Here is a 26,784-nt window from a genome sequence, read left to right on the forward strand (position 1 = left end):
GTTGCACACGGGACACCTATGGGACGATCGCTGGCCAACCTGAAATAACACCTTCATGAGGAACTTGGTCAGCTCATGCTCCCAATAAAGGTTCCGCATGGGGTCAAATTGATCTTCATCAGTTCCTTTGCTGTGACTTCAGAACAGTCATTGCATATAGACCGCATGGAATTTAAAAAAAGTTTCAGAAACAACTTTTTTAACCTTTTTTGTACTGACCATGTTAACACTGCCAAAGTAATATTTCTTTATGAAAGAGGACACAGCAATTGAGAACACTGAAAACTCACAGGTTTTTGGGTGCATTTCTAGCCTGTAAAGCAAATGCCAGCATTCAAAACTCATGAGAAACAACAGCAGCCCGCCTGTGCCAGTGAACTGCTGTACCACACCTTGAGATACATACACTTTAACAGTGGATTTAAATAGAGTGTGACATAGAACTATGTGCCGGATGCATAAAACACTAGCACAGCTAGGAGGAAAAAACGAGGGGAAAAAAATTGCAACTAACTCAGAGGTGATCTTTCTGACTGAAAACATGCTTTGTCAAAAATAGTTCCGGGCTCAATAGTCAAGCCTGTCTAACAGTATTTGGTTGAATATGGAGAAATAAAATAAATGTAAAAAGGAATTCTGGTTAGACATAACAAGCATTAAACAATTTGCTGTATACAGGTCATATGACAAATAACATCAAGCAAGCTCTTGTGGTCTGCTGTACTAAGACTATATTTCAATATCAGAGCATCTTAGCAACCGGGAAAGACTATAACACCAGGCACCAATTTGACAGTTTAATTTTAAGTTTAGTGTAAGTCTGAAGTCAGTGTTTTTGGCCTTATATATCAACGTCTCAGAGTTAACACAGAAGTGTTATGACCCTTTAAAAAAATACACGGGAACATGACATATTTGTCATTTAGCACAATATGATGGACACTACTTTCAGCATTACCTTTCTAAAAAAGTAAAAATTAATAACAACAAAAATAGTAATAATACGCAGAAAAATAATAACACCCTTACAACAAAAGTCACTTTTATGTCAAAAGATGTAAAACAAGTGTTCTATATTTTAAATAAGCCAAAGTGACTTTCCATTTAAACCCCCCCTTTCCCTTTCACCCCTCATTGCCCTCCATGGAGGACGGGTCGGTCCTACCCTGTCAGCTCTGGCTACCCCGAGCCAGGGCACTACTGAAATTAACCCTGATGTGGCCTTTCCCCGAGGCAGGCCTACTTCAGCGCAAACCAAAGTTAGCCGCGCGTCAACACAGACCCCCCCAAAACCACCTCCTCCGGACATCAAGCACAGAATAATTCAAACACTCACTAAGCACCGAGCGAGCAAAAAGTGGCTGCATTCTTCAGACTAATGGTGGAATGCCCCCCCACAACCCCAGCGCTAGCAAAGCGGTTATTTACGTCTTCACAGGAGCTGTGGCCTTTCCAACCAGGGGCCCTGGGAGCTGGCAGCTCCAGCGAAAGGACGTGGAGAAAACACAGCCTCACATTTCAGCTGTCAGACACTTGAAAAGGCAAAATGACAGGGAGGGATCGTTCTAACACTTCCTTCGTGGATAATGAGTGCATACTGAACCAATGAGGCTACCCCACTCTACATACAAGGCGACATTAGCATGCTCCACATGTTAAACTTAGCCACCACGCTTAATTGATTACCAGTCCACTGGGGTCAATTTCTTTTGAAATGGAGAGGAAAACACGCATCCCCAGCCTACCATATAGGCTATGGCAATACTATTAATACCCCTGCAAAGTGATTGGATTAACACATTTTCAGCTCCTGGCAGATTTTTAAACATTAAATCACTGGCGACCGCTACTAGGGTAGCTTTTAAGGGAAAATTAATTATTTCAAATACATGCACTCCTTTGATGAGAGAGGACCTATTTGCATTGAGGAAAATTCAGCAGAAGTAATTGATGCACACGCAAATACTGGCACCGGATGAACCCAATTCTCATTCCAAATCTCCTCAAAATCCCCAGGCACAACAATGCTGGACGCATGTGGCAAAACAAACAAAAGTCATGTGAAAAGGGAACACGAAGGGAGAATATTACAAGAATCAAAGAACAAAAGGATGGCAAAACTGCTTGAACACCACAAATGAACTATGAAGGCTTCATTCAGGCAGGGGATGGAAAAAAAGAGATATCATATGGCAACCTGACAGTTGACGTCTTCATATGAATGTAAGAATTTACATTCTAATTAGAAAGAATTTACATCTTAATCACCGTGGTCTGTATTGTCCCATTTCACATTTTCCTGCCGTAATGAACTCAAGCACTGCTGTGCTTTTTCAACCAGAAACTGAACAGACAGCCCACTGCAGAGCTACAGAGGCTTTTATGAATATGATCTGATAATATTTCAAATTCCTACCTAAACATTGTGAAGACAAACCACCTCGCGAGGTAACAGCCCCGCTGACAGCCCGCTGCAGTGGGCCACAGATGAGTCGCACCTCCTGAATCAGGTCACAGATTCTAATGTATTCATTACTGGAGTTTCTGCCTGTCGCCATTAACTAACCAAACCTCGTAATAATTGCCAACCACTTATGGCTTGGAGGCATTCGGAAGGCCAAAGGTTTTTCATGCTTTAATTTCACACAAACAGAAACAAATGCTTAAAAAATAACCTGCAAATGTTATGTACCTTAACACATTGACTTATTAACTCTTCCTTATCAAGAAATGCAAAAAAAAGAAAGACTTACCTGTACTTAAAAACAAAATTTAATGCACTGCAGATATCCACAGTATTATGAGTGAATTATTTACAGTTTGACTGTTTTGGTCCCGTGAGTGTGGACTCGCCCACCACAAGGCAACTGTACAGTGACAGGCACGGTATTGATATGATACAGAGACGGATTTTAGTAACAGGTGTACTGGTTAAGGACATGGACTTGTTCCCCTGCAGGCTGCCATTTCAAATCCCTGAAATGAAAGGCAAATGCTCCAGTGAAATGTCCAGCTGTGTAATTGGGAGAAATTGTAAGTTGCCTCGGATAAAAACATCAGCTAAGTAACAAAATAATAACAGCAATAATGATGCTACGGGAACAAATGTTTGGAAAAACCCATTTTGTGAGTAATGTGGTGACCAACCCACACACTCACGACTGAGACAAAGGGCAGGACCTTCCTTTAGTGGGCATGTGAGTTGGTGTCAGCTGAGGAAGAGGGACGAGAATGGCCGGTTGGGGAGCTCTGCCTGCTGTGGGAATCAAAGACAGGGAGGAAACGCATGAGGTCTAAGAGTGTGAGGTCTGCGAGCACGGAGGCAGAGGATCCGTCACAGCCGCCCACTGGCACGGCCTCTGCTGCCGTGATTAAACACTCTGCGACAGGAGGGGCAGAGATGCCACTCTCCAGCGTTATCTGCCCTAATGAGAACCCACAGATAAAAGGCGAGCACGGACTCATTCACTAAAGCAAAATGACATACAGGGAGCTAAAACTGTAAATCAGTTTAATACACTTAACACCATTTACGCTTGACTTTAAAACTCATCCCCAAAACATTATCCAACACAAAGACCAGAAGCTAAATGAGGCATAATTCATGAAACGGATACCTTTTATCACTTACCCTAGCCAAAAAGGTCATTTAGTATATTATATCTAAGTGAGCAGCTTATTCCTGCTTCATTACTGATAATTAAGACACATCATATTTTCTTCACAATGTGTCCATTAAGAGACTTGGCACTTAGCATAAAGCAAGCATCAATTTCCCTGGCTGCGGTATGAAATTAAAGGAATAATTTTAAAACAATTCAGGCACTTTATGAAGTAATAAATACAACAGGAAGTGGAATTGTGCTAGTGATGTACACAAGGCACGGCCCTCAGTGAGAAGTGTATTCCCAGTACTTAGCCTGTCACGTTGGAAGGGCTTTCTCTAAGAGGCACCAGCAGAGAGCCATGATGAGGACAGACCCCATAACCGTAGCAAGGCTGCAGGTTTTAAACTTTCTTGGGTGTGGGGGGAAAAAAGATGCCTGCTGACAAGGAAAAATGGCGACTTCCTTTTCTCAGCGTCCCAGGGACTGCAGTGCCTATAGATGACAGGTGGAATAGAGGGCAACAAAGCCCAGCTGTGAAAAGCCCCCTGAAAGATCTCATAAATGCAAAAGTCTTGTCAAGGGTTTACCCAATGTGTCGAGAGACTTAGGGCCTACACAAACTGACTTGTCCTGACACGCAGCACAACAGAGTCGACACACCAGCCACAGGTGGTGCTCTGGAGGAGACGGGCTGTGCAAAGCCCTTGATTCTTTTTGTCATAAACACCACTGAACAAATCAAATCACCATCTGAAAATTATTGATCATCCGATGTGTTTTTGCCACTTTATTTTTTACATATGACTTATTATTTTTAGTCTGTGGTAATATGTGAGATGATAAATCGTTGGATACTGCAGTACATACTGAAAAAAGTAGAGTAAAAGCAAGCCTTGCAGTCAGGAACCAAGAGAAAGCTTGTGGTTTTAATGGCGACCTCAATGGCCATAAAAGGGAGTCTGTCCTGGTCCCACGGAGCCGGGCAAACGGGCCCAAGGTGAGCACATCCACTCACTGGACCTCTCTGCCATACCATTACCACACAGAGCCAAAGGGGCAGGAGGATGTGTGGTGCAACATCAGACGTGGTAGAGCGGTGGGGTGATTAGCTGGCAGGGTGGGGCTATGGCTCATTGAAATAACCCCCAGGCCTTTTGGGAGGAGGCCAGGAACACTCCCCTTGGCACTTGCTGCTGGAGTAACCCTCCTCAACACCTCGCCCTCCCCTGCTGTCCACAACGCTGCCTTCAGCGTGTTCTCTCTGTCATGTACACCATCACTCACATGTCACACAACTTCAGCCTTGACAACTGTTGGGGAGGGTGTTTTCTTCCTGGCTCTTATGGCGTGAGCAAAGGGTTGAGAAGTTGAACTAAGAAGTGGTATAACTCGAAACTAAAAAAACCGAATGCGTTTGACTAATTGTCGAAAGAGAAATCATCTACGCTACTTAGTCTTAAACTGTCAACCACGTAAACACTTGGGTGAACCGTAAAGAAAATGACATTATAAATGCAACCTGATCATATGAGCACAGTGGGGAAAAAAAATACACCGAGTTTAAAAAAGGAATCTTGTCTCACGGATGGAATACTGAAAGTCAATGGAAGAAACTTCGAGGTGCAAAAAGGCTTCCAAATGAGCTGCTGTTTTAGTCTGGAATTCACCTGGGTAGCAGGGGTTCCCTTGGGCACAGTCCTGGGAGCATTATGGGCCATTTACACTTAGGGGGGCCTTGAGGAGAAAAAGGGGTGGAAAGAGATACAGAGAGAAGAAAAATGGATGAAATGAAATGAGCAAGCGCTGTAAACAAAGGTATGCCCAAATCACGACTCTTAGAACCTGTTCCTAATGGGAGTCAGAGCTTCTGAAGCACAAGGTGGGCTGGATGGGGGTTAGCTTTGCTCCCCAAGGCATCACCTATCAGCATCTAAATTAAAAGTTCATTGCAGAGATAATGCTCAAATCTACTTAGAAATGCTCTTATATTCCCTACTAGAGATGCTCTGTGTGTGGATTCTGGGACCTGGCATGCAAGCTATGCCACCCACTGAATATGGAACCTCACAAGCCAATGTTGCTCAGAGCTGCAGCTGGCAAATGCCTCTGCAAAGGAGCCAGTGGGCAGTGCCTCTTGTGGCTTTGAGCTGTAATTTCAAACTGGTGAATAGCACCTGTGAACATAACTTCACAAAGGAGTCACTGGGGAAAACAATGACCCATGATATCACCACGGCTAAAACAAATAATTCATTTTATATATGATTCTATGCTATCAAATTACCTCATGACCTCACCTAAGAGATACTATCACACAGCAATGTATTAAAGTTTTGGTTTGGTGGTTAAAGAACTTACTAATGATCACTGCTGGGCACTTAAAACATTTGCAGAACTGGCATTCCCACTTCACCTGGAAGTGTCTTGACCAAATATTAGTTAATACCCATGTGCACAAATAACAAAAATGAAAAAAGAAACAGAATATTCTTTAAGTATGTCAGAAATGTACTTTCATTAATTAACAATATCCTGTAGGCCCTGTGGTAACAGAAACAACCAGGCAGCCAGAATTTTCATTTTTTACAACTGGTAATTCTTTGTGTAGTAAATAAAATAAGTACTGCTCTACAATGTCATTTATATGTCTTTTATAGAACTATTATGTTTAGTACTGTAAAAATACGCTTTAATAGGTTCGCTTTGGTAGGAGATATTTGCCATTTATGTATAATAGGACTGATAAAAATGAAATAGAGCTGAACCATATCAGCTAGTATGTAATTATGCTTTATATATGCCCTCCGGTGTCTTTCCTGGAAATAATAAAAATTGCTTCTCCGAGATAAGAATACCATTTTAAGGCATTGAATATTAAAGGAATATTGTAAAAATGTAATGCTTTCAGAGATCTGTATGCTGTGTTAAGTCCTTCCATCATACAATTTTCAGAAACCTAAACATTTTTTAAGGAGTTGGTCAAATTTAAAGAGAAAGGAAACTTTATAGATGGCTCTAGTCTCTATGATTGTAGTAGGAGGTCCTCTGTTTCAGTATGAATAAATGATAAGTGGTAGTGGAAATAAACTGATCCTCTATCCCCCAACCAAAAATTTTTACAAGTACTATTAGGATGAGCTAGAACATGAAAAGAAATCACAAATGCTCACTGCAGACTTTTTCATGGTTCCCTTTGTTATTGCTATCCATCTCCCTTTTGCTGTCTGAGTTACCCAATGTGAACAAGAGCCACAAGAATGAATCTTTCAATGGCTTTCTTTTTGCCAATGAAATCACATTCCTGAGTAACCATGGAAGGGCACAAGTCTAATAGTCTAAAAGGTTATGAAGATGTCTTGCCACCTACAGTGATTCTACACAGGATCTAAAAAAAGAAAAATTTTGAGAAAGAAGAGACAGAAAAAAGAGGGCTCTTGCATCACTCTTCTGCTTCCCCCACCCCCACGGCAACCTCACCTCCTGCCTACCCTCTCTGGAGGCCGACTGAAGGGTACCTCCAGAGCACGGGAACGAGACGCCCTGAACTTGCGGGGACGGTTGGCGGCTATGCAGGCTGCAGGCACGCCAAGGAGAGGCCGACTGTCACATGCGATCTATATCACCCTGGTTGCTCGGAGGAGGCAGATTAGCTCTGCGCCATTGTGATAGATGGTTTATCCTGCGCCCTCACACCGTGGCTTGGTATGTTTTTTTTAAAGTAAATGAAAAGATACTTAATGGCTATTACTGTAAAAATGGTGGAATCATAGGCACAATGTAGTCGGTAGCCAGACAAACCAAAAACAATCTAGAGGTAGGCAGTACCGCAATTGTATAGCGTTGTCTGAAACACCAGCTATACACTGGTATTTTGAACACTTAGTACATGCATAAATGTTGCATCTTGCTGTGGTTAATTTTTCAAAGGGTGTCTAAAGAGAAATGTGATTTGCGAAGTAATGTAAATCACTTATATTAACTCATCCTCCCTCAGGCCCCTCTTGCTGACCCCCTGCATTCTGTAACATCCTGCTTCCCTCACTTTCACCACAGCTTGCATAATCACAGGTAATGACATACTTTCCTTAGCTCATGTTTTTCCATTTAAGGATCCAACTTATTGCATACTTACAGAAAAACAGGGGTGGAGGGGTTTTAAAGTCCCCAGCTCAAACTGAAAACTGAAATATGGAAAAATGCCTGTTTGTCTTAAAACATTTAAAAGTACACTGCACTGTCAATTACATTTGCAAATACACTGGAGTGTTCAGAAAGTTGTATACAAACTGTAATAAGCTTATAAGAATACACAAAAGACAGCAGTTGTTTTTGAATTGATACACAACTCAACATTTTGGATAAACATATTTTCAACCTCTACATTTATTCATTTAGCTGACATGGTTCTCTAAAGTGACTTACGGTGTTATGACTTATCCAGTTTTTTGAATGGGTAATTTTTACTGGAACAATTCAGGGGAGGTACTTCAATGGAAGGTAGAACAGCAGGAACTAGGATTTGAACCAGGGTCCTCCCAAATGCAAAGCTGTAGCTGCACAAACTACACTAACTGCTGCCCCAAGACAAAACATAACTTGCACTTGAGTATTAGTTTCTGTTTTCATCGAATCAAGAGTAATATTTTCCTTAGCAGCACAGGAAAGCAGTCGTGTATTAAGTAATAGTAATAATAACATAATAATTGAACTCACTAACTCACTGAATAACAGCTTTTACTGGTAGTATACATTCTTACAGTATATTCTGTATTTCTAATGCTCTATATTTGCATATAAATCTAGGGTTCCTATTACCTCTGTAACAATATCGCCACACAAATGAAATATTTCAAACAAAATTAGGCATTGTAATCCTAAATTGTAACTTCAAGCAGTCTTTATACAAACCTGAAAAATTCCCTGTAACAGAATTTGTAAGCAATCATGGACAAAGATGTCTATGTGAAATGAAAATAAATAATAACATTTAAAATTTGACACCCCTATCGATAACTTTAAGATGATCTTGGAGTAATACAGAATATGCTGTGCCAATCAATGTCTCACAAGATTAAATTAAATCCAGGATTTTTTTCCCAAAAACAACCGTCATTTTAATCTTTCATAAATGTTTTATTTTCTCAAGCAATGTCATTGCGCCTTTTAGCAACTGTACTAGGAAATTGCAAGCCAGTGAATTCAAATGTGATATTACTGAAAAGCTATTTCTTTAGACAACATCTTCAGACACAATAGTCAGCTAAGCAAAGTGCATTTGGCCATTTTTTTGCCCATGTTTTTCAAATGGTTTCAGGCAACAGTTTTACTAGTATAAAAATATACCAAAAAGGGCCTTTAGTTTCTTGCTTGAAATGATCTGATTTGACAAATTTAACAGCTCTTTTTCCCCCCTCTTAATGCACTTGTCACTCAGTATTAGCCATCCTCATTAATGACAATGGGAAAGTTTATCTAAGGCACACATTTAAAATCATCCTTGGTTTACAAAAGAGCCATAAAATCTCCTACAAAACAGAAGGCGGGTCAACTTACACAAGCCCTTTTTAAGCCACATCGCTCCCTATTACTCTTAGCGAATAATCTTTCTACTACAATAAAGTACATTCTATGGCCCTCAATATGTATTATCTGCACCTAAATACATCTCTATATCACCAGTTTCAAAAGCTACCTGTAGGTTTTGATCCAGTGAAGGCAGTAAAACAAATTACTTGGACTATGACATTCAGCAGCTCTGTATTATGCTACTAAAGTCCAAATTTGCAGTATATTTCACAGGAAAATATATCTGACATTTTTGGCAAGATATTGAAGTAATTTGATTAAAGACTATTTATGCATATTTATTTATCATAAATGAGACTGACCCCTACATTATGAGAAAGGAGGCTCAGACTGGGCTAAGTATAACCTACACCCTCTACTGACTGTGCCCAAATAATCCACAGAGGAAAATTATTGGCATCGCTGTGCTGTGAAGTGGTGATTTACATCAGCTGACCACCTCATTAATGCCTTGCTGGCATGGGACATGCTGAGAGTCACTGTGCCACTTGGCTGCTGTGAAAGAGTCACTGCTTTTCCAGTTCTGTGTTTGTGGAGTGTGTGTTTTAGAGGAACCCCTCTGATGCCTCCTGCTCCACACATGGAGCAGTTGCAGACATGAAACTAAGTGTGCAAATAAAAGTCTGTGAAAATAAATAAAAACAAGCAGACACTTTGGTACCACCCCTGCAGTGACACCCAGACTCAGTATGGAACCTAATGGCTGTTGGCAGGTATGAGCTCAGGTAGCGCTACTAGGAATAGGACAGCTGGATCACTCTGTTGCTGAAAGTACTCCTCTGCTTGACCCGCGTGGTGTGCCCAGGGTAAGAGTCATTGTCCATGATGGATAGGAATTTGTTTACAGCCCTCCTCTGTGCCACTTCCTTCACAATAGTCCCGGGCCAGCTTTCCTCATTACTTTATTCAGTCTGTTGGTTATCACCTGTAGAAATGCCACTGCCCTAGGACTCCACTGTACCCACAACAACACACTGGTGGAACATTTGCATCAATGACTTGCATGCTACAAAGGACCTGAGCCTCCTCAAAAAGTAAAGGCAACTCAGGCCTTCTTTGTACAGGACCTTAGTGATGCTAGACCACTTCAGCCCCCAGGAACTTGTATATCCCCACATCTTCCACTTCTTCTGCATCAATAATTTCTGGACACAGAGGACCCTTTGTCCACAACCATCTTTTTTTGTCTTGTCAATGTTGAACTGCAGTTGATACTGCTTGCATCACTCAGAAAAGTCCTTCACCAAAACTTTAAACATATTCCATGAAAAAAAGACTACTAAAAACTATGAACTGTTACAAGGGAAAGTGTTTGTAAAATGTTTTAATGCAAATGTAAGGTAAATGTTTGAAAAGAAAGACTGAGATGTCAAAAAATGTAGATGAGCTATTGTGCTAATCTTAGCTTTGTTAAGAAATAATAAAGCAGTTAATTTGTACTGCAACATCCTTAGGACTGTAATACTCTTCATGGTAGAGGAATGCTTGGGTCTGCTGTATCACTTTGCAGGCCATTCTTCAATGGACTCCAGTTCGCTGCTTCTGACTGCTAACAGCGCCTCCACTGAACGTAATTAGTTCCGAGCAATTCACTCTGTGTTTAAAAAGCACTCTGAAGCTGCCTGCGTTACATACGCAGCAGTAACCTTGTGTAGCATTGGAGCATTGTTGGTGCAGTGCAGTGTGGGTATCCCAACTCCAGGGCACAGAGGCACCATGGTGGAATGAGCCCTGTATGTCAACATGCCAACGTCACCCCACAGTACCGTAAAGAATAATTAGCTGCATTGCCCTTGCAATTCAACTTTGAAGAACGGCCTATTTTATTACATTAATTTTTTTATATCATAACATGCATAATTACTAAAGTAATGTATCGCTAAAATACATGCAACCGCAGGATTATTACTGGCGCTTATGGCTTGGCGGATGTGTCCAAAAAAAAAAAAACAAAACTTTTCACAGCTTCAAACAGGGCTTACAATCAGTACCAACAAACACGGCCTGATGGCGGGCCCCATCTCCCAGCCTCTGGCCCCTCTCTCCTGCACAAAGGATGAAACTGCAGTACGAGTGGTGGGAAAGTTATTTTTAGCCCAGATGCCAGGAGAGGCAGAGTGAAAACAGCTTGTGGCTATGAGACTTTTGGACTGGATCAAAATTCCACCTTTGGCACATCCCAGGCAAAGACTGGGCTGCCAGTGTCCGCCGCTGCTTGCTCTTATCTGATGTTTTGGAATTTTCCAGCAAAGACAGCTGTATGACTCTCTCTCCTGCCAACCCATCAAGCAGTGTGCTTACCCAACCAGCACCTAGATAAAGAGATGTGCTTTATCATTCTTACGACATAACAAAAGCTCAAGCACTGCTAAATGGTCAATACTCAAAGTATTATGGTTTAATGTTATAACATTCTCTCAGCGTGCAACACAAATACAGGGAGAGCTTTCTTCTGGTCACACCAACCACAGGTGATTGGAGATTTGCTTGGATGAGGGAAAGAAACACATTGATTTCAGTAACCAGATGCTCACCCTGGAAAATTTCAATAGGGCAAGAAGGACTGGCTATACTTGACTTCCATGCTTATTCTCACATGATGCATAAATTCTAATGTTTTGGCATCATGGCTACGTGCCTACATTGGGGTTTTACATTTTTAACACGCTAAGAGGAAAGTTTTAGTGAGGACTTGGGCTGAAGCCAGACTGAAGCCCCACAGGAACCTGGACCAAAGTAGAGCGATGTCACACCACGGACAAGGGTGGAGTGCCAGCCCGTGCACGGCAACAATATCACACCAGCAAGAGGATTAAGCACAATGAGCGCATTCCTGAAATGCCTCCAGAAAGACTAATCTGGACTGTCAAAATAGACAAGCACCCTTATCTCTGACACCTTACTGGAAAGAGAATGTGTCATCAGAGAGGATTACCAATTAGTATGTGGTGTGCTCCTGGCCTTTTGAAGAACGCCAAGCTTGAGAGAGAAACAGACAGACAGACACAAGCTGCAGTGTAACACAGTTTTGCAGTTCTCATATGTTTTATTCACTCAGCAGACACTCAGGAGGCATGTGGCCAAAATGACACTGTGAATGATATTCATTTTTGTTTCCTGTAAACTCTTTTGCCAACTGGATTCCTTGCACTATTCCATAAGTTTGCAAAATATTTCAACACAGACATTTTTCTGTCTAACTCAGTCTGAACCTGTATACTACAGAGATGTTACACAGAAAGGTGAGTAACTTCACTTTAGGGTTTCTTAACCTGGGGTCTAGGGACTGCTTGGGAGTGCATGGAAGAACTTCAGGGTGATCATAAAGCGCATATCTATTTTGAAAACAGTACAGCGTAACTTAAAATAAAATCTACAAATAATGCCGTGCTATTATTCTTTATGACATAATTCTATATGAAGATAATCAAGTTTCAATTAAATAAATAGATGATAAATATTTTGTCAGAATTAATTTATGTGCATTAAGGAGGGGATCCTTGGCTTTCAGCAGGTTCCATGGTCTAGAATATGTTGAATTGTCATAGCTGAAAAAATGCTACAATAAAGTTACCACTGTATGAGGTTAGGAACTGTAACAGCTCTGCACAGCTGCACTAATTTTAAGCAATTAACCTTGAAATCATTGAATAAATACATATAAATGTAATGTACTCATGGACCATACAGAAGAAATACAAAGGTCCCAGGGAAAACCTGGGAATGGGAACTGGAACTAAGAGCAGAGGGACCACTAATATACCACTTGTGATGCAAGGGAGTGAACGGTAGTGGCCACAACAGGAGCCTGGCTTTGGTCTCGGCTTTGGTTCTGGCCCCCTTTCCTCACAATTTATAGCTGGGGAAGCTGGAGTCAATGTCATTATGCTAATGCAAAATATCTGCAAGTTGGTTTCACAACTGACCCAAAGCAAAATCAAATCTCACACATGTAAAAATACAGCATCCTGAAAAACCTATTTGTATTTCACTTTGTGCTGAAGACAGCTTATCCCTGATAAACAGTTCAACATAACTGATTGAACAGCTTCGGTTATACAGTTAACTTGGAGATTACAATTTTAAATGATTTGGAATGGAGATGTAACATGTTATGAGTAACAACACGCTATTTTATACCCTAAATGGCAGCAGATTAAAGAGTTACCAACAATGTCGGGAAATCCAAAATATTGGAAAATAAGAATTAATCCCGACAATTTGTCTGGTATTCAGATTTCTGGTCATAATTGTTCAAAAATAAGATTCAAATCTAATTTAAAGGAAATCTTTCATTATCTCTAGAGAGAAGGACCCCTTTTTTGAACAAACCTCTACTAGCCAACCAATGTGGTTTTCTGTATCCCTGACTGAATTTATATGGCAAACATCAGAAGATGTGACCCATGTATTTACCCACTGTTAAATGCCAGTGCCTTTTAAGTTGCAGCACTGACCCCTAAAAAGAGCCCACAAGAGACAGGTCCCTAGAACGGTCACTGGTGACCTTTAATTGTGTTAATTTGGCTTTGTTACATGCATTTGAGGGAAGCCATCGATGCGCTGCAAACCCAGCCAAGCACGGAACCACAGGTGTACCTTTTGGGATGTTCCGTTTGACCTTTCTGCTGAAAAGCATGAATGTTCACCAGTTTCGCGGCAACAAAAAACATGTTCTACCATGAACTCCCACAATGCACACACTAGCATGTGTGAGAGCACCATGCAAACATGCACAGCTATACACATACGTCTATTAGCACATCAATCTAGAACTCCCATGTTTTGAGAAAAAGTAAGTTCTTAATTTTCTTAAAGTAGCTTTAAAAATGCATTTTACCTTGTAGAGACATTCCAACCAAGTCTCTTTTTCCGACTGTACTATCCTTATGGGGACAGTATCATAAAGTCTCCGCAAGATCAGCACAACACTCAGACATACAGTCAGCCTACAGAATCGAAAAAGAAATCTTTTGGTGCCACCTGAAAATTTTGCATCAAAGTATAAGTAACAAAGCCATGTTCATAAGCCCCAGTCCACCTGACTCCATTCAAAAGCACCAACACACAACCACTTGAAATAAAATCCCTGAATTATGGATGCTTTGATGTATGCTTTAAATAATTTGCAGTGCTGAATGTGCAGTGTTTTCGTGAGATGGAATGGTTGACACAGAGTCTGAGCTTCCCTCTAAAACATAACAAGGTAACACGTTCCAGAGAGATGAAGGTGAATTATTCAGAGGAAAGATCAATTAGAGAATTGGTCCTGGCTGCCATTTTTGGCCAGTCATTAGAGGGATGTATGGAATGCTTAATGAGGATATTTTAAAACCAAAGTTTTGTCCTAAGAAACTGCACATTAAGATTTTGGTGAGCAGGGTTTTTTTTTTTTTTTAATTTAGACATTTTCTTTAAGGTTGTTTGCAAAGTGTCATGATTCAACTGTAAGCACTGTCAGCTGCAGGACAACAGCTCAGGTAGGTTGTTAATGTGGTGCCACATGCTAAGAGGTACAAAACCTGTTCCAAAAGACAGGGGTACAGACAGGTAGCTGAGGATAAGGCTCTTTCATCGGCGGCAAGCTATAAAAAGTTAGAAGCCTAATGTGACAAGGAGCCTCTTTCCCACCGATTCGCAGCTTTCTGGGTGTACTCTCTATTTAATTAGATCTGATCTGGGAATCACTTAACCACTCATCTGCCTCTTACAGGCACTGGAAATAGCTGTCTGCCCTGCCTTATGTAACAAGCCACGCAAAGGTCCATTAACATTCATTCCCTCAACATTAGAATTGTTAAAGAGAGAAATATTTTAACATTCAAAGACAAGAAATCCTTTCTGTTTCCCTCTCTCATGCCTGGCAGGCTGATGCAAACACCATTCAGGTTGGATTTCTACCAACAGGAGTGTGCTGGCCTGACAGGGTCTGACAAAACAGCTCAGCAAAGAGCCCTCTTTCAGGTAACGAGAACCTGAACTGGCGACCAAATTCCAGCAGCAGGGCTATGGTGGGAACCTCTGACAGCATTAATAGCACAGGATATGCTTGGAAAGAAGGGACAAAACAAACATCTTTTGTCGGTGTGCACTGAAATAAACAACAAAAATCAAAACAAAAACATGCCTTAATGGTATGTTTATTTTATGAGAGAAGATGTAAAGGAAACAGAAACGTCAAACTGACTGTACTTCCAATCCATCTGGCTCAAGGAATGGTTTAGAAACCCTGCACTTTCCAGCCCACAACCGGTCAGGCCCAAGCCAAAATCTCAACACCTATTCAGTCATAAATACTGTGCATCTGAAATAAAAAATATTCAGCCTGATTCAGCATGCAGAGACTAGACTGATTTGAGAGAAATCCCCAAGTAGGGAGTTAACCCTTAACCTCTACATTCACCTCAGCGTGGGGAGTGAGCAGTGTGTAAGTACAGTTTAATTGCATACCTTTGGCATTCTTGACAGAGTCCTCCAGCTGACCTAGGTAAGTGCCTCGCGTTGTGAAACTAATGACAGACAAGAGGAGGGATGTTAATCTCGCAGCTTCACACCTCACTCTCTACCTGCCTAAACAGAGCCATAGGTTAATTCTGCCCCTGGGGTTTCTGGGTAATAACTGCTCATCAACCGGTGGCTGAACTCTTCAAGCCCTAGAGCAACCACTGTAAATTTGTAAAAATGCTTTGCGTCTGTCTGGTCACAAAGTATAATGTGCACCTTGTTTTGGCTGATATCTAGAGAACAACACAACTGCAACTGTGCCAAACGTAAAGATCCCCAGGCAGTGGCAAAGCAAAAGTAACATTGGAACAAAAGCAATTTTCAAGGGGAATGTTCAGCATGAACATTGCTTTGGTAGCCTTTTGCAAAATCAAGTACATATTTGCATGTTTTTTCCCCAGAACTTTCATGGCATCGATGACTCATGTCGCAATCTTACCTCATTCCTTACTGTCACGCACCACAGATCTGCACTGCAGATTCCTCCAGTTGAACAAGCAACCTGTGCTCAGATGGGACCTGCCAATCACATTCCTGAACACATCACTCTCTGACGAAGCACTGATCTATGCTTAGTCACCGCAGAGAAAGGGCATCCCAGGTTCATCTGCCCTCAGCCTCAAATTTTTACATGATTACTTCTGTGGTTCTGTAATCATGTGAGCAGCTGACTGTGTCCCTCTTGTCAAAAGGCTGAGTCCTGGTCACCAAGAAATGATGCTGAAACATGCTAAATAAATATAAACGTGAACAGGCCTTCCCAGGTGCCCAAAGGAAAATCTGCAAGATGGCATCTTGTATCATCTGAAATTATACCCCGTATGCCGCAGGCTGTTCTACAGCTGGTAGCAGGACTATTTACTACATGGATCTGACCGATCACGTGGCTGCCAAGAGAAAGAGCTTATGTAATCAGATTCGATGGGCAAAATTTATTTTTTTTTTCCATTCAAGACAGTACCCTGTAGAAATTGCCATGTATTAAATGGCTGAATGTGTTGGAGAGCAAAATCTTAAAATGTACTGCTGGACCTGCCACATAATAATGTACAATATGACAAAAAATTACAAGATGTCCACATAAAATATTATTTACTGCCAAAGTAATTACATTGCTTAAACTGCACTGAAGTTATGTTAAATATTTATCCTTTACATTACTGTTAATTTAATCTAGAGCATGAAGCAAGCACACATAATCACACATAGAGAACACACAAAGATCACAGATCATCAAGCCAGTTTACCCAAAGTGTTACTTACCGGGATGTGCATGAACAAATTCTTTTAAGTCATTTGCAGGTGAGTTGTCTTTAATCCTTGCCCAGGGAGAGCATTCATCTTCTACCACAAATACCCTGACCCCTACTCGTACATCCCAGCACTACTGCCATGAGGCCTGGTGGGTCAAGGGGGCAGTAGGTACAACCTTTATGAGCCGGTATTCAGCTGGCTTAAGAGTTACTGGGTCTTTCTCATTCCTGGCCAGTACAACTAACTCTGACAGCACACTTCTTCAACATCTCACTTCCTAAAGCGTGGGAAAAGAACTGCTTAGACAAGTCTCGTGCATTTGGAGAAGTTCTGTTCTATGTTTTGGATCTCAACCTTGATGAATGTTTTCAAGCAAAATAAAGGAGAAATAAAGACTATTCTACAAGAGCTAATGAGAAACTAGTTTAGATACTCAGCTGTCATTCACTCTCAGTGACGCCTAAGTCAGGGTGACAGCATGCAAATTTTAATGACAACAGTGGAGTTGTTGCTCGACATTCTGTTTTGACCTCTCCCTGTCCTTTGAAACGCTGCTCACGTTGTGATGCAGCACTTTTCACACAACAAATTCCAGTGGGAGGCAGAAAGGAAGGAAGGAAGTAAGAAAGGAAGTCGGGGATAAAGAAAACAAGAGAAATGTTTTAAATTATTGGGCAGCTTACTCAAACAGTGGAGTCCTAATGTATGTCTGGCTATGCAGCCATTTTTTGGTCAACAATCAGAAAATCAAAGGCAATTGGCATGACTCAACCCAAACCTTAATACCACATGATTGTGTGGTGTAAGCTGGTTTTGTGCATGGACCGCTGTGGTTTTAGCAGGGAGATTAGCAGCTGGGCCAGAGTTGGCCTCCAAACCTTACCCTGCTGATGCCTCCAGGCCTTTGAAGTCAAACCATCATACCTGGCATTGCAGCAGTGGGAACTAGACTGGTGTCAGCTCTAATCAGGGCGCCTGTCTGAGGATAGCTAACTACGGCCCCTGCTAATTGGCCCAATTGAGGATTATACTGTCTTGCTGAGGATTCAAAGACAATAATTTAGTCAAATGGTGCTTTTTTATCTCTAATTAAGATGCCTAGGTTTAAAAGAAATGGGATTAGACAGACTTTTTTGTTTAAGCAATTTTTTATTGTACCTTTACTTTTCAAAAACACTGTGTGAAGAGTTTGTAAATTTACCCTAAAAAGGAAAGAAAAGGTAGAAAGGTAAACATTTCCAAAGAGTTAGACAAAATCCCTTTATGTAATTTTATAAATTGCTCAGTATTCACATGAATGGGGTGTCAATCCCTTGACATTGTGCACAAAGATTAACTCACATGCTAACTTTGTTCCCAGGATTTACACACTGCACTCTTTGCTCTCTATGCTGAGCAATATTTCTGATGGTGTGTTGATAAACAAAGCAAGCAGTGGCTCTGTCCACTAGTAATTATCAATATTGTGAGAGCAAACCCACTACTAAAGCTTTGCCACTATTGGAGCTCACAGTCTAGTCAGTACCTCTAGTCTGCCAAAGGAAATAAAGTTACTAGAGTATTTATGTGGGGATGGCACTGAGGCTTTCAGATGTCTTTGCAAGGGTTACTGTAGAACAAGTCCACTGCCACTGAATTCCTGGCTTCTGCTCAGGAAACTATCTGAGTCAAGCAGAAGATGAATTAGTAATGACCGATGATGAAAATTAAAAACTTTTCCTTGTTGCAAGATGAAAATGCAGGACTCGGTGACTGTTTAATTCATGATGCTGGAATAATAACCTGGAGGGAAAGCTCTGCAGCATGAAGCAGAGGACTTGTGGAGGCTCTAATGCACACTCATTTGGGGGGTAATCCCCTGTGCAAACGCCCTAAGTAACCAGAAGTGATCCGACGTGTTTTGCTTCTCGGCAAAGCAGAATCTAACCGGAGTAGGTGGAGGGGTCTGGGGGTCTCCTCTTAGTGCAAGCGGAAGCCTATCCTGAACTTGGGTCACCCATGTCCTCTGTAGTTGGATGGAGGATTAGAGGAAAGCATCAACAAATTGCAAAGTTGACCCCAAAGCATTCCATCATCTGACATGGGAGGAATCACAGTAAAATTCTGTTTTTCACACAACACCATGACAGTGTGACACTTGCAGTCTAAATTGTGTATTTACATGTCACCCAAACGCATCAGAAATGGCAGCATGGTGGTCTGATGTGAACAGCGATCAGCAAGATGCTGTGAAATGCAGTTTCTAAGACCTTTCTTCTCCCTTTCATCCCATTCAGAGAAATGACATGCTCACCCCCCACCAAAATAACTCAAAAAAAAAAAAAAAAAAAAAAAAACCCCACACAATGTGCCACTACAATATAATGCAGTCTTAAAGAGCGACAATGAAGAGCCGAATCACTTTCAACTTCAGTGCGCTTTTGCAAAGTGTAATTAAAAGGTCATTGCAAATAACCACCTTGATTTTTATGGACCTTATAAATCTGCTGTTAAGTGGCTATTAAGAGGTGAGAGTTGGGGACTGGGGACATGCATCCACCCAGCCACAGAGGATGACCTGCTGGAAACAATGAGGCTCCTGATTAACTATTAACAGCCCTCAATGTGATACAACAGCAAGAGCCAATAATGACCACTAACTGGGAGGAGGCAACTTAATTTGTCACTGGATAGGGCCTTGGCTGATTTATTGTTCTGGGGCGGAGGGTGAGGCACCAAGGGGAAAGGAGAAGAGGGAGAATATATAAGTTGCTTAATCAAGTGGTTGGCTAAAGGGGCCAGCAGGTCAGAGTGGGGACACTAAAGGCAAAAGCTCAAACAGCAAAGGTCTGCCCACCCTGTGGCCCAGCAGTGCAATGAAAATGGTGGTAGCTGGTGGTCATTTTAATCACAAACAACGCTGCAAAATATCCTTCATCTGCAGGAAGGAGACAGTGATGACCGGCCCGTGTGGCTCATGCCCTGTCAAACTTTGCGTACAAGGAGGACATGAAACCGGCACTTAACATGAAGGAAGAGATAATCATCACATCAGGAAAGAGCCTCTTGTGTGGCGATTCAACACCCTTTTTGCTTGGCTTTCTGAAATGTGATGTTTAATTGGGGAGCTCGCCAGTTAGGCAGAGCAAAAGAAAGGATCCAGTCAGAACTGACATTCCAAAACATACACAAAAGGCCCATCTCCTTTTAAATTATTAATGGCATCCCTCACAAGCTTAAATGCTATCGTAAGACTTTAATTGTATAAGAAAAGAAGACTTACTTATACTGAAAACTACAGTGGCACCATATGCTGACAGTACTTCCAAAGTATTCCAGGCTAAGAGACTGCTGTTTAATAACTGGAAATTAACATATATGAGTCCCAGTCTAAAACTACGGCTGCATTAACACGATGTTATTTGCTTGTGTTATTAATTATGCAAAAGCATAGATGCTTTTGAACTGACTCTAAAAATGCTCCTTTTTCCACATTTAAATCGATAATCTCACATTTTATTCACACTCAATAACTAAAAAGAACAAAGATCAGCCAAGCAATACAAATGGAAAATTCAATACATAATGGCTCCCACTTTGCTTGTACTGCAATTAGTTGTATGGGCTTTGTATCAAGAATACAACCCATGGACTTGTCTCTGGGTTCGAGCTTGAGGCTACTAGTGAAAACCAGACAATTTCCCCAAAAAACATCAGCAGCAGATTCATGCAACTCTAAAAACCTCCACACCAGAGAAATCCCATGGTTTAGACAAAATGTACATTCTGTGTGTGTGAGTGGGTGAATACATTTGACACTTGTTTGTTTTTTGTGCCCATGGTCCACTGCACAAATAGATAGCTTACCTCGATGGCGAATTGCTTTCTCTTTAGCTTAAAAGCCAGGTCCTTTGTGTCGGGGACTTCGCACACCAGGCAGTTGAGATGAGGTGTCTGCCTCACGTGCAGCAGACCTTATGGAGACAAAAGAAACATTAGGGACGAGTGAGTGCCACTGTGAGCCCAGATGAGTAAACTTGACTTGCGGGAACTCAGCAAAATTCAAAAGTCCCCGGGCACTCCCTGAGCCAGCCCCCCACCACCCCCATCCTCCTTTTTTCCTGCCCTGCAAGTTCAACACTTGAAGCAGTGAAGCAAATGTTGTGATTATGCTCATGTAATGAAGCAGAACAAGATAAACAACGATTCACATCAAATGGGGAGGGGGGAACTATGTGTTTGGGAGATGCAGGAGAACTGTAACAGGAGGGGACCCCGGAGCTTGTCACCGCTGCTATATGTTTTGGTGTTATCTCTTTTTTCCCCCTGGTATTTACAGTAAGCAAATTCGGCTATCACCTTGCACGCTGCCCACGGCGCTGCCGGCCCCGCTTCATTTTATTAGCTGCACCAGTGGGCAGAGACCAAAACAGAGCGCAGGCGAGGCAGGGAAAGTGGGCCAGATATCTCGCAGGGGCACGAGCGCTCAAGTTTGGGTGCCTCGTGCCTCCTTTTCTGTCCCTTTCTACAAGTGAAGTAGTGCTTAGAAAAGCAAGGCAGCGGCTGGAGTGACACGAAAGAAGGAAGGGGATTTGTTTTGGGGGAGGGAACAGATGCGTGTGGTTTGAGCCCTAAGCCAGCTATGGCTGCTCCATGCAACTAAAGTGCCTTGCCAGAGCCCATACACTGCAACACTTCATTCAGCGGGATAGCTTGTGACAGGGAGGCTGGCATGTTTTACAGAGCCATGAAGCACCACTGCAGACTCTGCGCTAGATGGAAGTTGTTCACAAGCCCTGAACCTCAAACAACACCTATTTCAACAGTGTTTGCCCTAAACCTTGGGTTTACAGAGAGTAAGATGCTGTCGCTTTTAAATATTTCTTGTTTTACTTACAAAAAAGTTTCAAAAAATTTATTAGCATTCAAATTTATAAAAGATAATTCAACTAGTAAAAATATTTTGAATATATTTTATTTTTAGGATTTAGGAAATATTTTGAACACAACTCAATGTTAAAAATTTGCAAAAGCTTTTTAATTTACTATTTATAAAATTATTTTCAGAGCCTGCCTTTTAGAATTATTTGTTACACATTACTAAAATTGTAAGAATGCCTTTTTGAATTACCATTATTTGTAGTTTTACAGCCATCCCCTCAAAAAAACTCCATCCATTTTAAACATACTGCAGCAAGTCCTGATTTTTTTTTTAACAAAAGGCACTCTTTCCTCTGACACAACACAACCCTTCCTAAATCAATATAAAAAATAGCAAAAATCCAGTGAGGAGGGGGAAAATGTTCTGCTAAAAATATCCCTCCTGCTTAAACTGACCTTTATGTGGAGCAGCAGCGAGAGGAGCTATGACACAGAGCGGGCACAAATACCACAGACCCAGCGCCACACAGCGCTCCCTCCTATTCAGTTTAATGCCTTATTGTTGCCAGATTCCAGCAATATTGACTTGCAACGTTCAATACAGTTTGGATATTGATTTGGTGATGTCTGGGCCTGGGGGCAAGAGGTGGGGATGGGAGGAGGGGTTGTGTATGCAGGGCCCCACGCGGCATCTGAATTCCCCCAAGCCTGTCTGCTGAGGCGCACGTCTGATTGAGTCGTGTCACACTAATCTGTCCTGACAACATGCGAGGGGTGGCCATGTTTCCTTCTGAGCCCTAATGCACTTTTTTGTGTGGGAGAGAAGCTCCATCCTCTGCTGAATGGCTGCAATAGGGAAGAATGGGGGCGGGAGACAAGGACGAGTGGGCAGCTGGGGGTGGGGGGAGTGGATGGAGAATGGGGAGCTTGCAGGACAAAGATTCTAGGGGTGAGAGAATGGGCATGGTTAGCTGAAAACAACACAGAAAACCAGATTTTCAAATAAAATCAATACCACCTTATTTATATTCCCAGACACATCGAAGGTCAATGTACAATCAGTCATTCATGGCAGCCACCGTGCATGCTTGTGTATAATCTCATACCAAAAGTCCCTCATTAACACTAACAACATACGAATAATCTACAGTAAGATGGCCGTTTACTCTAACAGTAGTTAGAGTTTTCAATGTTTCTGTAAGGACATATATGCGAGTGGCTACTTATGTGAGTTTCCCAACATGTGTGAGTGTGCTTAGAGGACTGAGGTTTCGTACCGTGATAATCCTTGTAGAGAGGGTTGGTCTCTCTCTCAGAACCTCTGAATGATTCAAGAGCAATGGCCGTATCACACAGCTTGGTTACACGGCCCATAATTGCTCTGTTCTGTAAAACATGGGAAAGGGAGGCAAACTCAAGTAGCGTACAGGTAATTAGAAACCTCCTAAAGAGCTGTCGCTGGGCCGTCAGCGATAAAATTAAATTAGGTCATCATTATCTTAGCATTAAGGCAGGAGGTGGAAAAGATGGGGGGAGGTGGGGGGTGGACGGGGACAGGAAAAACTCTCTCAGTGGAACAAAAAAGACAGCTCCATTCATCCATGACCAGAGTCAGCAAGGTGTACATAAGAGAGATATATCCATGTCAGCCGTCTCTGTGCTATATGGGCATTTTGGTAAAGGCCTTTCCCTCAAATAAAACTTTGGACATGACATAATTCACAGAAGCGTGGCTCCAAGCTGGTTCCCCAAGTCTCGGTCTCCGTGGCTGGAAACACTGTTGGAATCTAGGTGGACTGTGACTGTGAAGTGGGACCCCAAGTGGCTAACCTGGAGGAAGGTGAGAGGAAGGCTTTGCAGCAACACTCACAGCCAGCCCTGTCTGTAGTAGCGCGGGCGCGCGCGCACACACACACACACACACACACACACACACACACACACACACACACACACAGGCAAACCCAAGCTCCCATTACAGAGAGCCATGCCAACACCTGCCTCCAACACAGGTGTTGACCCTGCTGACTGAGTCTAATTGACTGCTAGATGGTCATCGAAACAGCCCAGTCTGTCATCTCCCAACACTGATAAATTCATAGCATCTTTCACACAAAGAGACCAAAAATCAAAACTGAAACTGTGCCAATTAAAAAGCAACAAATGTGCTAAATGCTCAGTGGAAACTGTACATTATAATACTATATATCAAAATATGGAGAAAAAATTATTGCATATGTTTTGGTGTTTATTACCAAAGACTAATAATACATATTTTACATTTTATTTTCACCAAAACAATTTATTTTCATCAAAAGTTATTTTCATACGCAGATACGAAGTGCATGTTATAGCAAATATGCAAATGTCACAGTTGAAGTATAAAATACATGCATGCATTCTGGATTCAATTAAAGAAATTAGTATAGTAATTTTAACAAAAAAATACACATATTAACATTAAAAACTGCTCACCTCTATGGGTACACGTGCGTTTGTGGGCATGTGTGTGAAAGAGACACATTGGACTGTCGGAAACTGCGGGGGTGGGGGTGTCCAACCACGCCAGGGACAGATCCCCATATTCAAAGTAGTGGTATAAAGTACACTTCAACAGAGCAGTCAGCTGTTTGTGCCGCTCAAGATTTAAATCTGCTTAGTCTAATCCTGTGCTCCATCGGAGGTGACAGGCTGACAGGACGCGCGGACGGCCAGACCCCGGTCCAGATGGAGGACTGGCTGGGAAAGAGCCTGGGCAGGTGGGCCGGAGCCGGGGCCGAGGATGGCGGAAGGCAGGGTAGCACGCCCTCTGCTGGTCAGGTTTTCAAGCTGCTCCCCTTCTACAGCGCAGGAGCGGAAGGCCTACAATATTCATGGGCCTCTTCTTCAATATTTCACACAACTCCCCTCTCTGTGTTTGCAGCTCAGGTTTAATGCAATTTTAATGCCCAAATGTTTTTTTGTCCTACTTTAAGACATGCTTGCAGCTACCGTCAAGTTTTGGTCTCATTACAACGGAGCACTTTAGGTGTCTCGGCAGGAGGAAGGAAACATCACAGAAACCTATATAACAAACCCAACTACCACGGACACAGGCAGAGAGGCATATGTAACTTAAATATGGTAAATCCCTGACACCTCTTTTTCCAACTCACAGCCTTTGACCATTACAGGATGTGCATGCTTTTAACGCAAAAAAAAAAAATGTATTAGTCTGTAAAATTCACAATTAATAATTGACAACAAAGTTGCAGGAAGTTCAACTCATTTAACCTGCAACACATTACCGACCACTCCAATGTGACTCTGAGTTCAAATTTAATTACTTGAATTAAATTTAACTCACCAAATCTCCATGCAAAACAAAATCTCCTGCATAAATTACTGAGCAATGTTTAAGTAACATGAGGTAATACACTTAAAACATGAGTAAAAACTGACTCTGTACTCTCAATTAACTACATTAAAAGTAACTGTCTTTGTGTTTTGTGTGTGTGTGTGTGTGTGTGTGTGTGTGTGCGCATTTTTCCTATGCCCACCACCTTCTGTTTTTGGGAGTGTGGCAGCCCTTTGTGACCAGGCTGTTGGCCTGCCACCAGCAGCTCCCAGGGCAGGATGGACAGCTCCTTTCCCCGACTGTTCCCATCTGAAACCTGGCCGCCAAGCCTCTCCGGCTCCAGCCCTCCAGAAGGGTCCGGCCCAGGACCCCTCGGCTGCCATTTGGCGTGCTGCTCCAAGGTCTACCCAGACCTCTCCTCGTGGAAGGGCCCTGGCCACACCGAAGCAGCGGCGCTTGCACTGCGAGCAGGCTATTATTAAACTCGGAGGTCAACTGTGGCACTAACAACTCGGAGGAAGCTTTCAGCGCCTGGTACGGTTTGCTGGGCTAATTAAAAATTAATAGGAAGGGCTACATTTGTGCCACTGAGCTTTTTGCTGTTCTTTCTTTGCCTTTCTAGCAGACCCGGGTAAAGCAAAAAAGCCAGGCATTTTCTGCATTTTTTTTTGCATACTGCTTAAACATTTCATAATCATTACTAAAGCAGGCCAATTGGTTCATTATTCTATTTAGCTCAGTTATTAATATGTAATAAACAGACACCAAAAAACATCTGAAATGAAATTTCTGGGTTGATATAGAGAGAGACACCTCACAATTCATTCACTTAAAAAAAGTCCCCATTAATTTAATATTATTTATGTGAACAACACTAAATAGCACACAGTCTACAATACATTGGCATTAATACATAAAGAACTGCTTCCGATGCATCCCACTTTCCTCTGAGTTACCAGATTAAGGCTGAGATTTTGCTAATTACAAGGGCTTATCGATTTAGAGAGCGTTAGAGGGCTAAGGCATACATGGGCATCTGCCGAGAGCGACGTCACGACTGTTCTCCGAGAGGGGCTGAGTACAGGGGTTCCCTGCCTTCTGTATATGGAGCAGTTGTTGCCATGTTTGGCCATCGGGCCATCCACAGTCTGCCTGCTCCAGCAGCCAAGCTTCCATATGCCTTACCAGATGACTCCATCTCCACACTGCGACCCCCATATAGGGCAAGCCCAGACAGGAGACGCCCAGGGAGTCGCCTGCACGCACATGCGCGCGCATGCACACACACAGACACAGACACACACACACACAAAACCCTACACATCCATGTATGCACACACATACACATCATATATATCCAGAAAACACAGATACAGATAGAACATTCACCTATTATACAGATTATCTTTGCAACCACCAAATTAATAAATAAAGAATGGACACACACACAAAACATTTATAGCTTGTCTTGCACATTCCTTAAATTTATACTATATAAACTCTTAAACAGCAAAACATCAAAAGAGGATAACTGAAAAAACAAGATGAACTTTGAAAGACCCTCTGTAACCATCATCTTCTCTGGACTCAGCTGATAAATGTTCAGGACTTCACCAAGAGAGCAAACTCTGTGGA

General features: G+C 42.1%; 1 protein-coding gene across 2 annotated transcripts in view; it reads right to left on the bottom strand.

The window, feature by feature from the left end:
- Positions 1-26,784, bottom strand: part of elp4 (elongator acetyltransferase complex subunit 4) — a 67,930-nt gene that overhangs the window by 16,547 nt on the left and 24,599 nt on the right. The window contains exons 8-10 of one of the 2 annotated variants that reach the window (XM_018763137.1): positions 23,090-23,198; positions 20,799-20,905; positions 18,262-18,957 (exon numbers count right to left, since the gene is read on the bottom strand). In XM_018763137.1, coding sequence (XP_018618653.1) covers positions 18,781-18,957; positions 20,799-20,905; positions 23,090-23,198 — 393 coding nt within the window. In that variant the 3' untranslated portion in view covers positions 18,262-18,780. Of the gene's footprint in view, positions 1-18,261; positions 18,958-20,798; positions 20,906-23,089; positions 23,199-26,784 lie in introns of those variants that run through there. The other variant, XM_018763138.2, reaches the window with a different exon arrangement.

The sequence above is a fragment of the Scleropages formosus genome, chromosome 11, assembly GCF_900964775.1.
Source record: "Scleropages formosus chromosome 11, fSclFor1.1, whole genome shotgun sequence".
Classification (NCBI taxonomy): Eukaryota; Metazoa; Chordata; class Actinopteri; order Osteoglossiformes; family Osteoglossidae; genus Scleropages; species Scleropages formosus.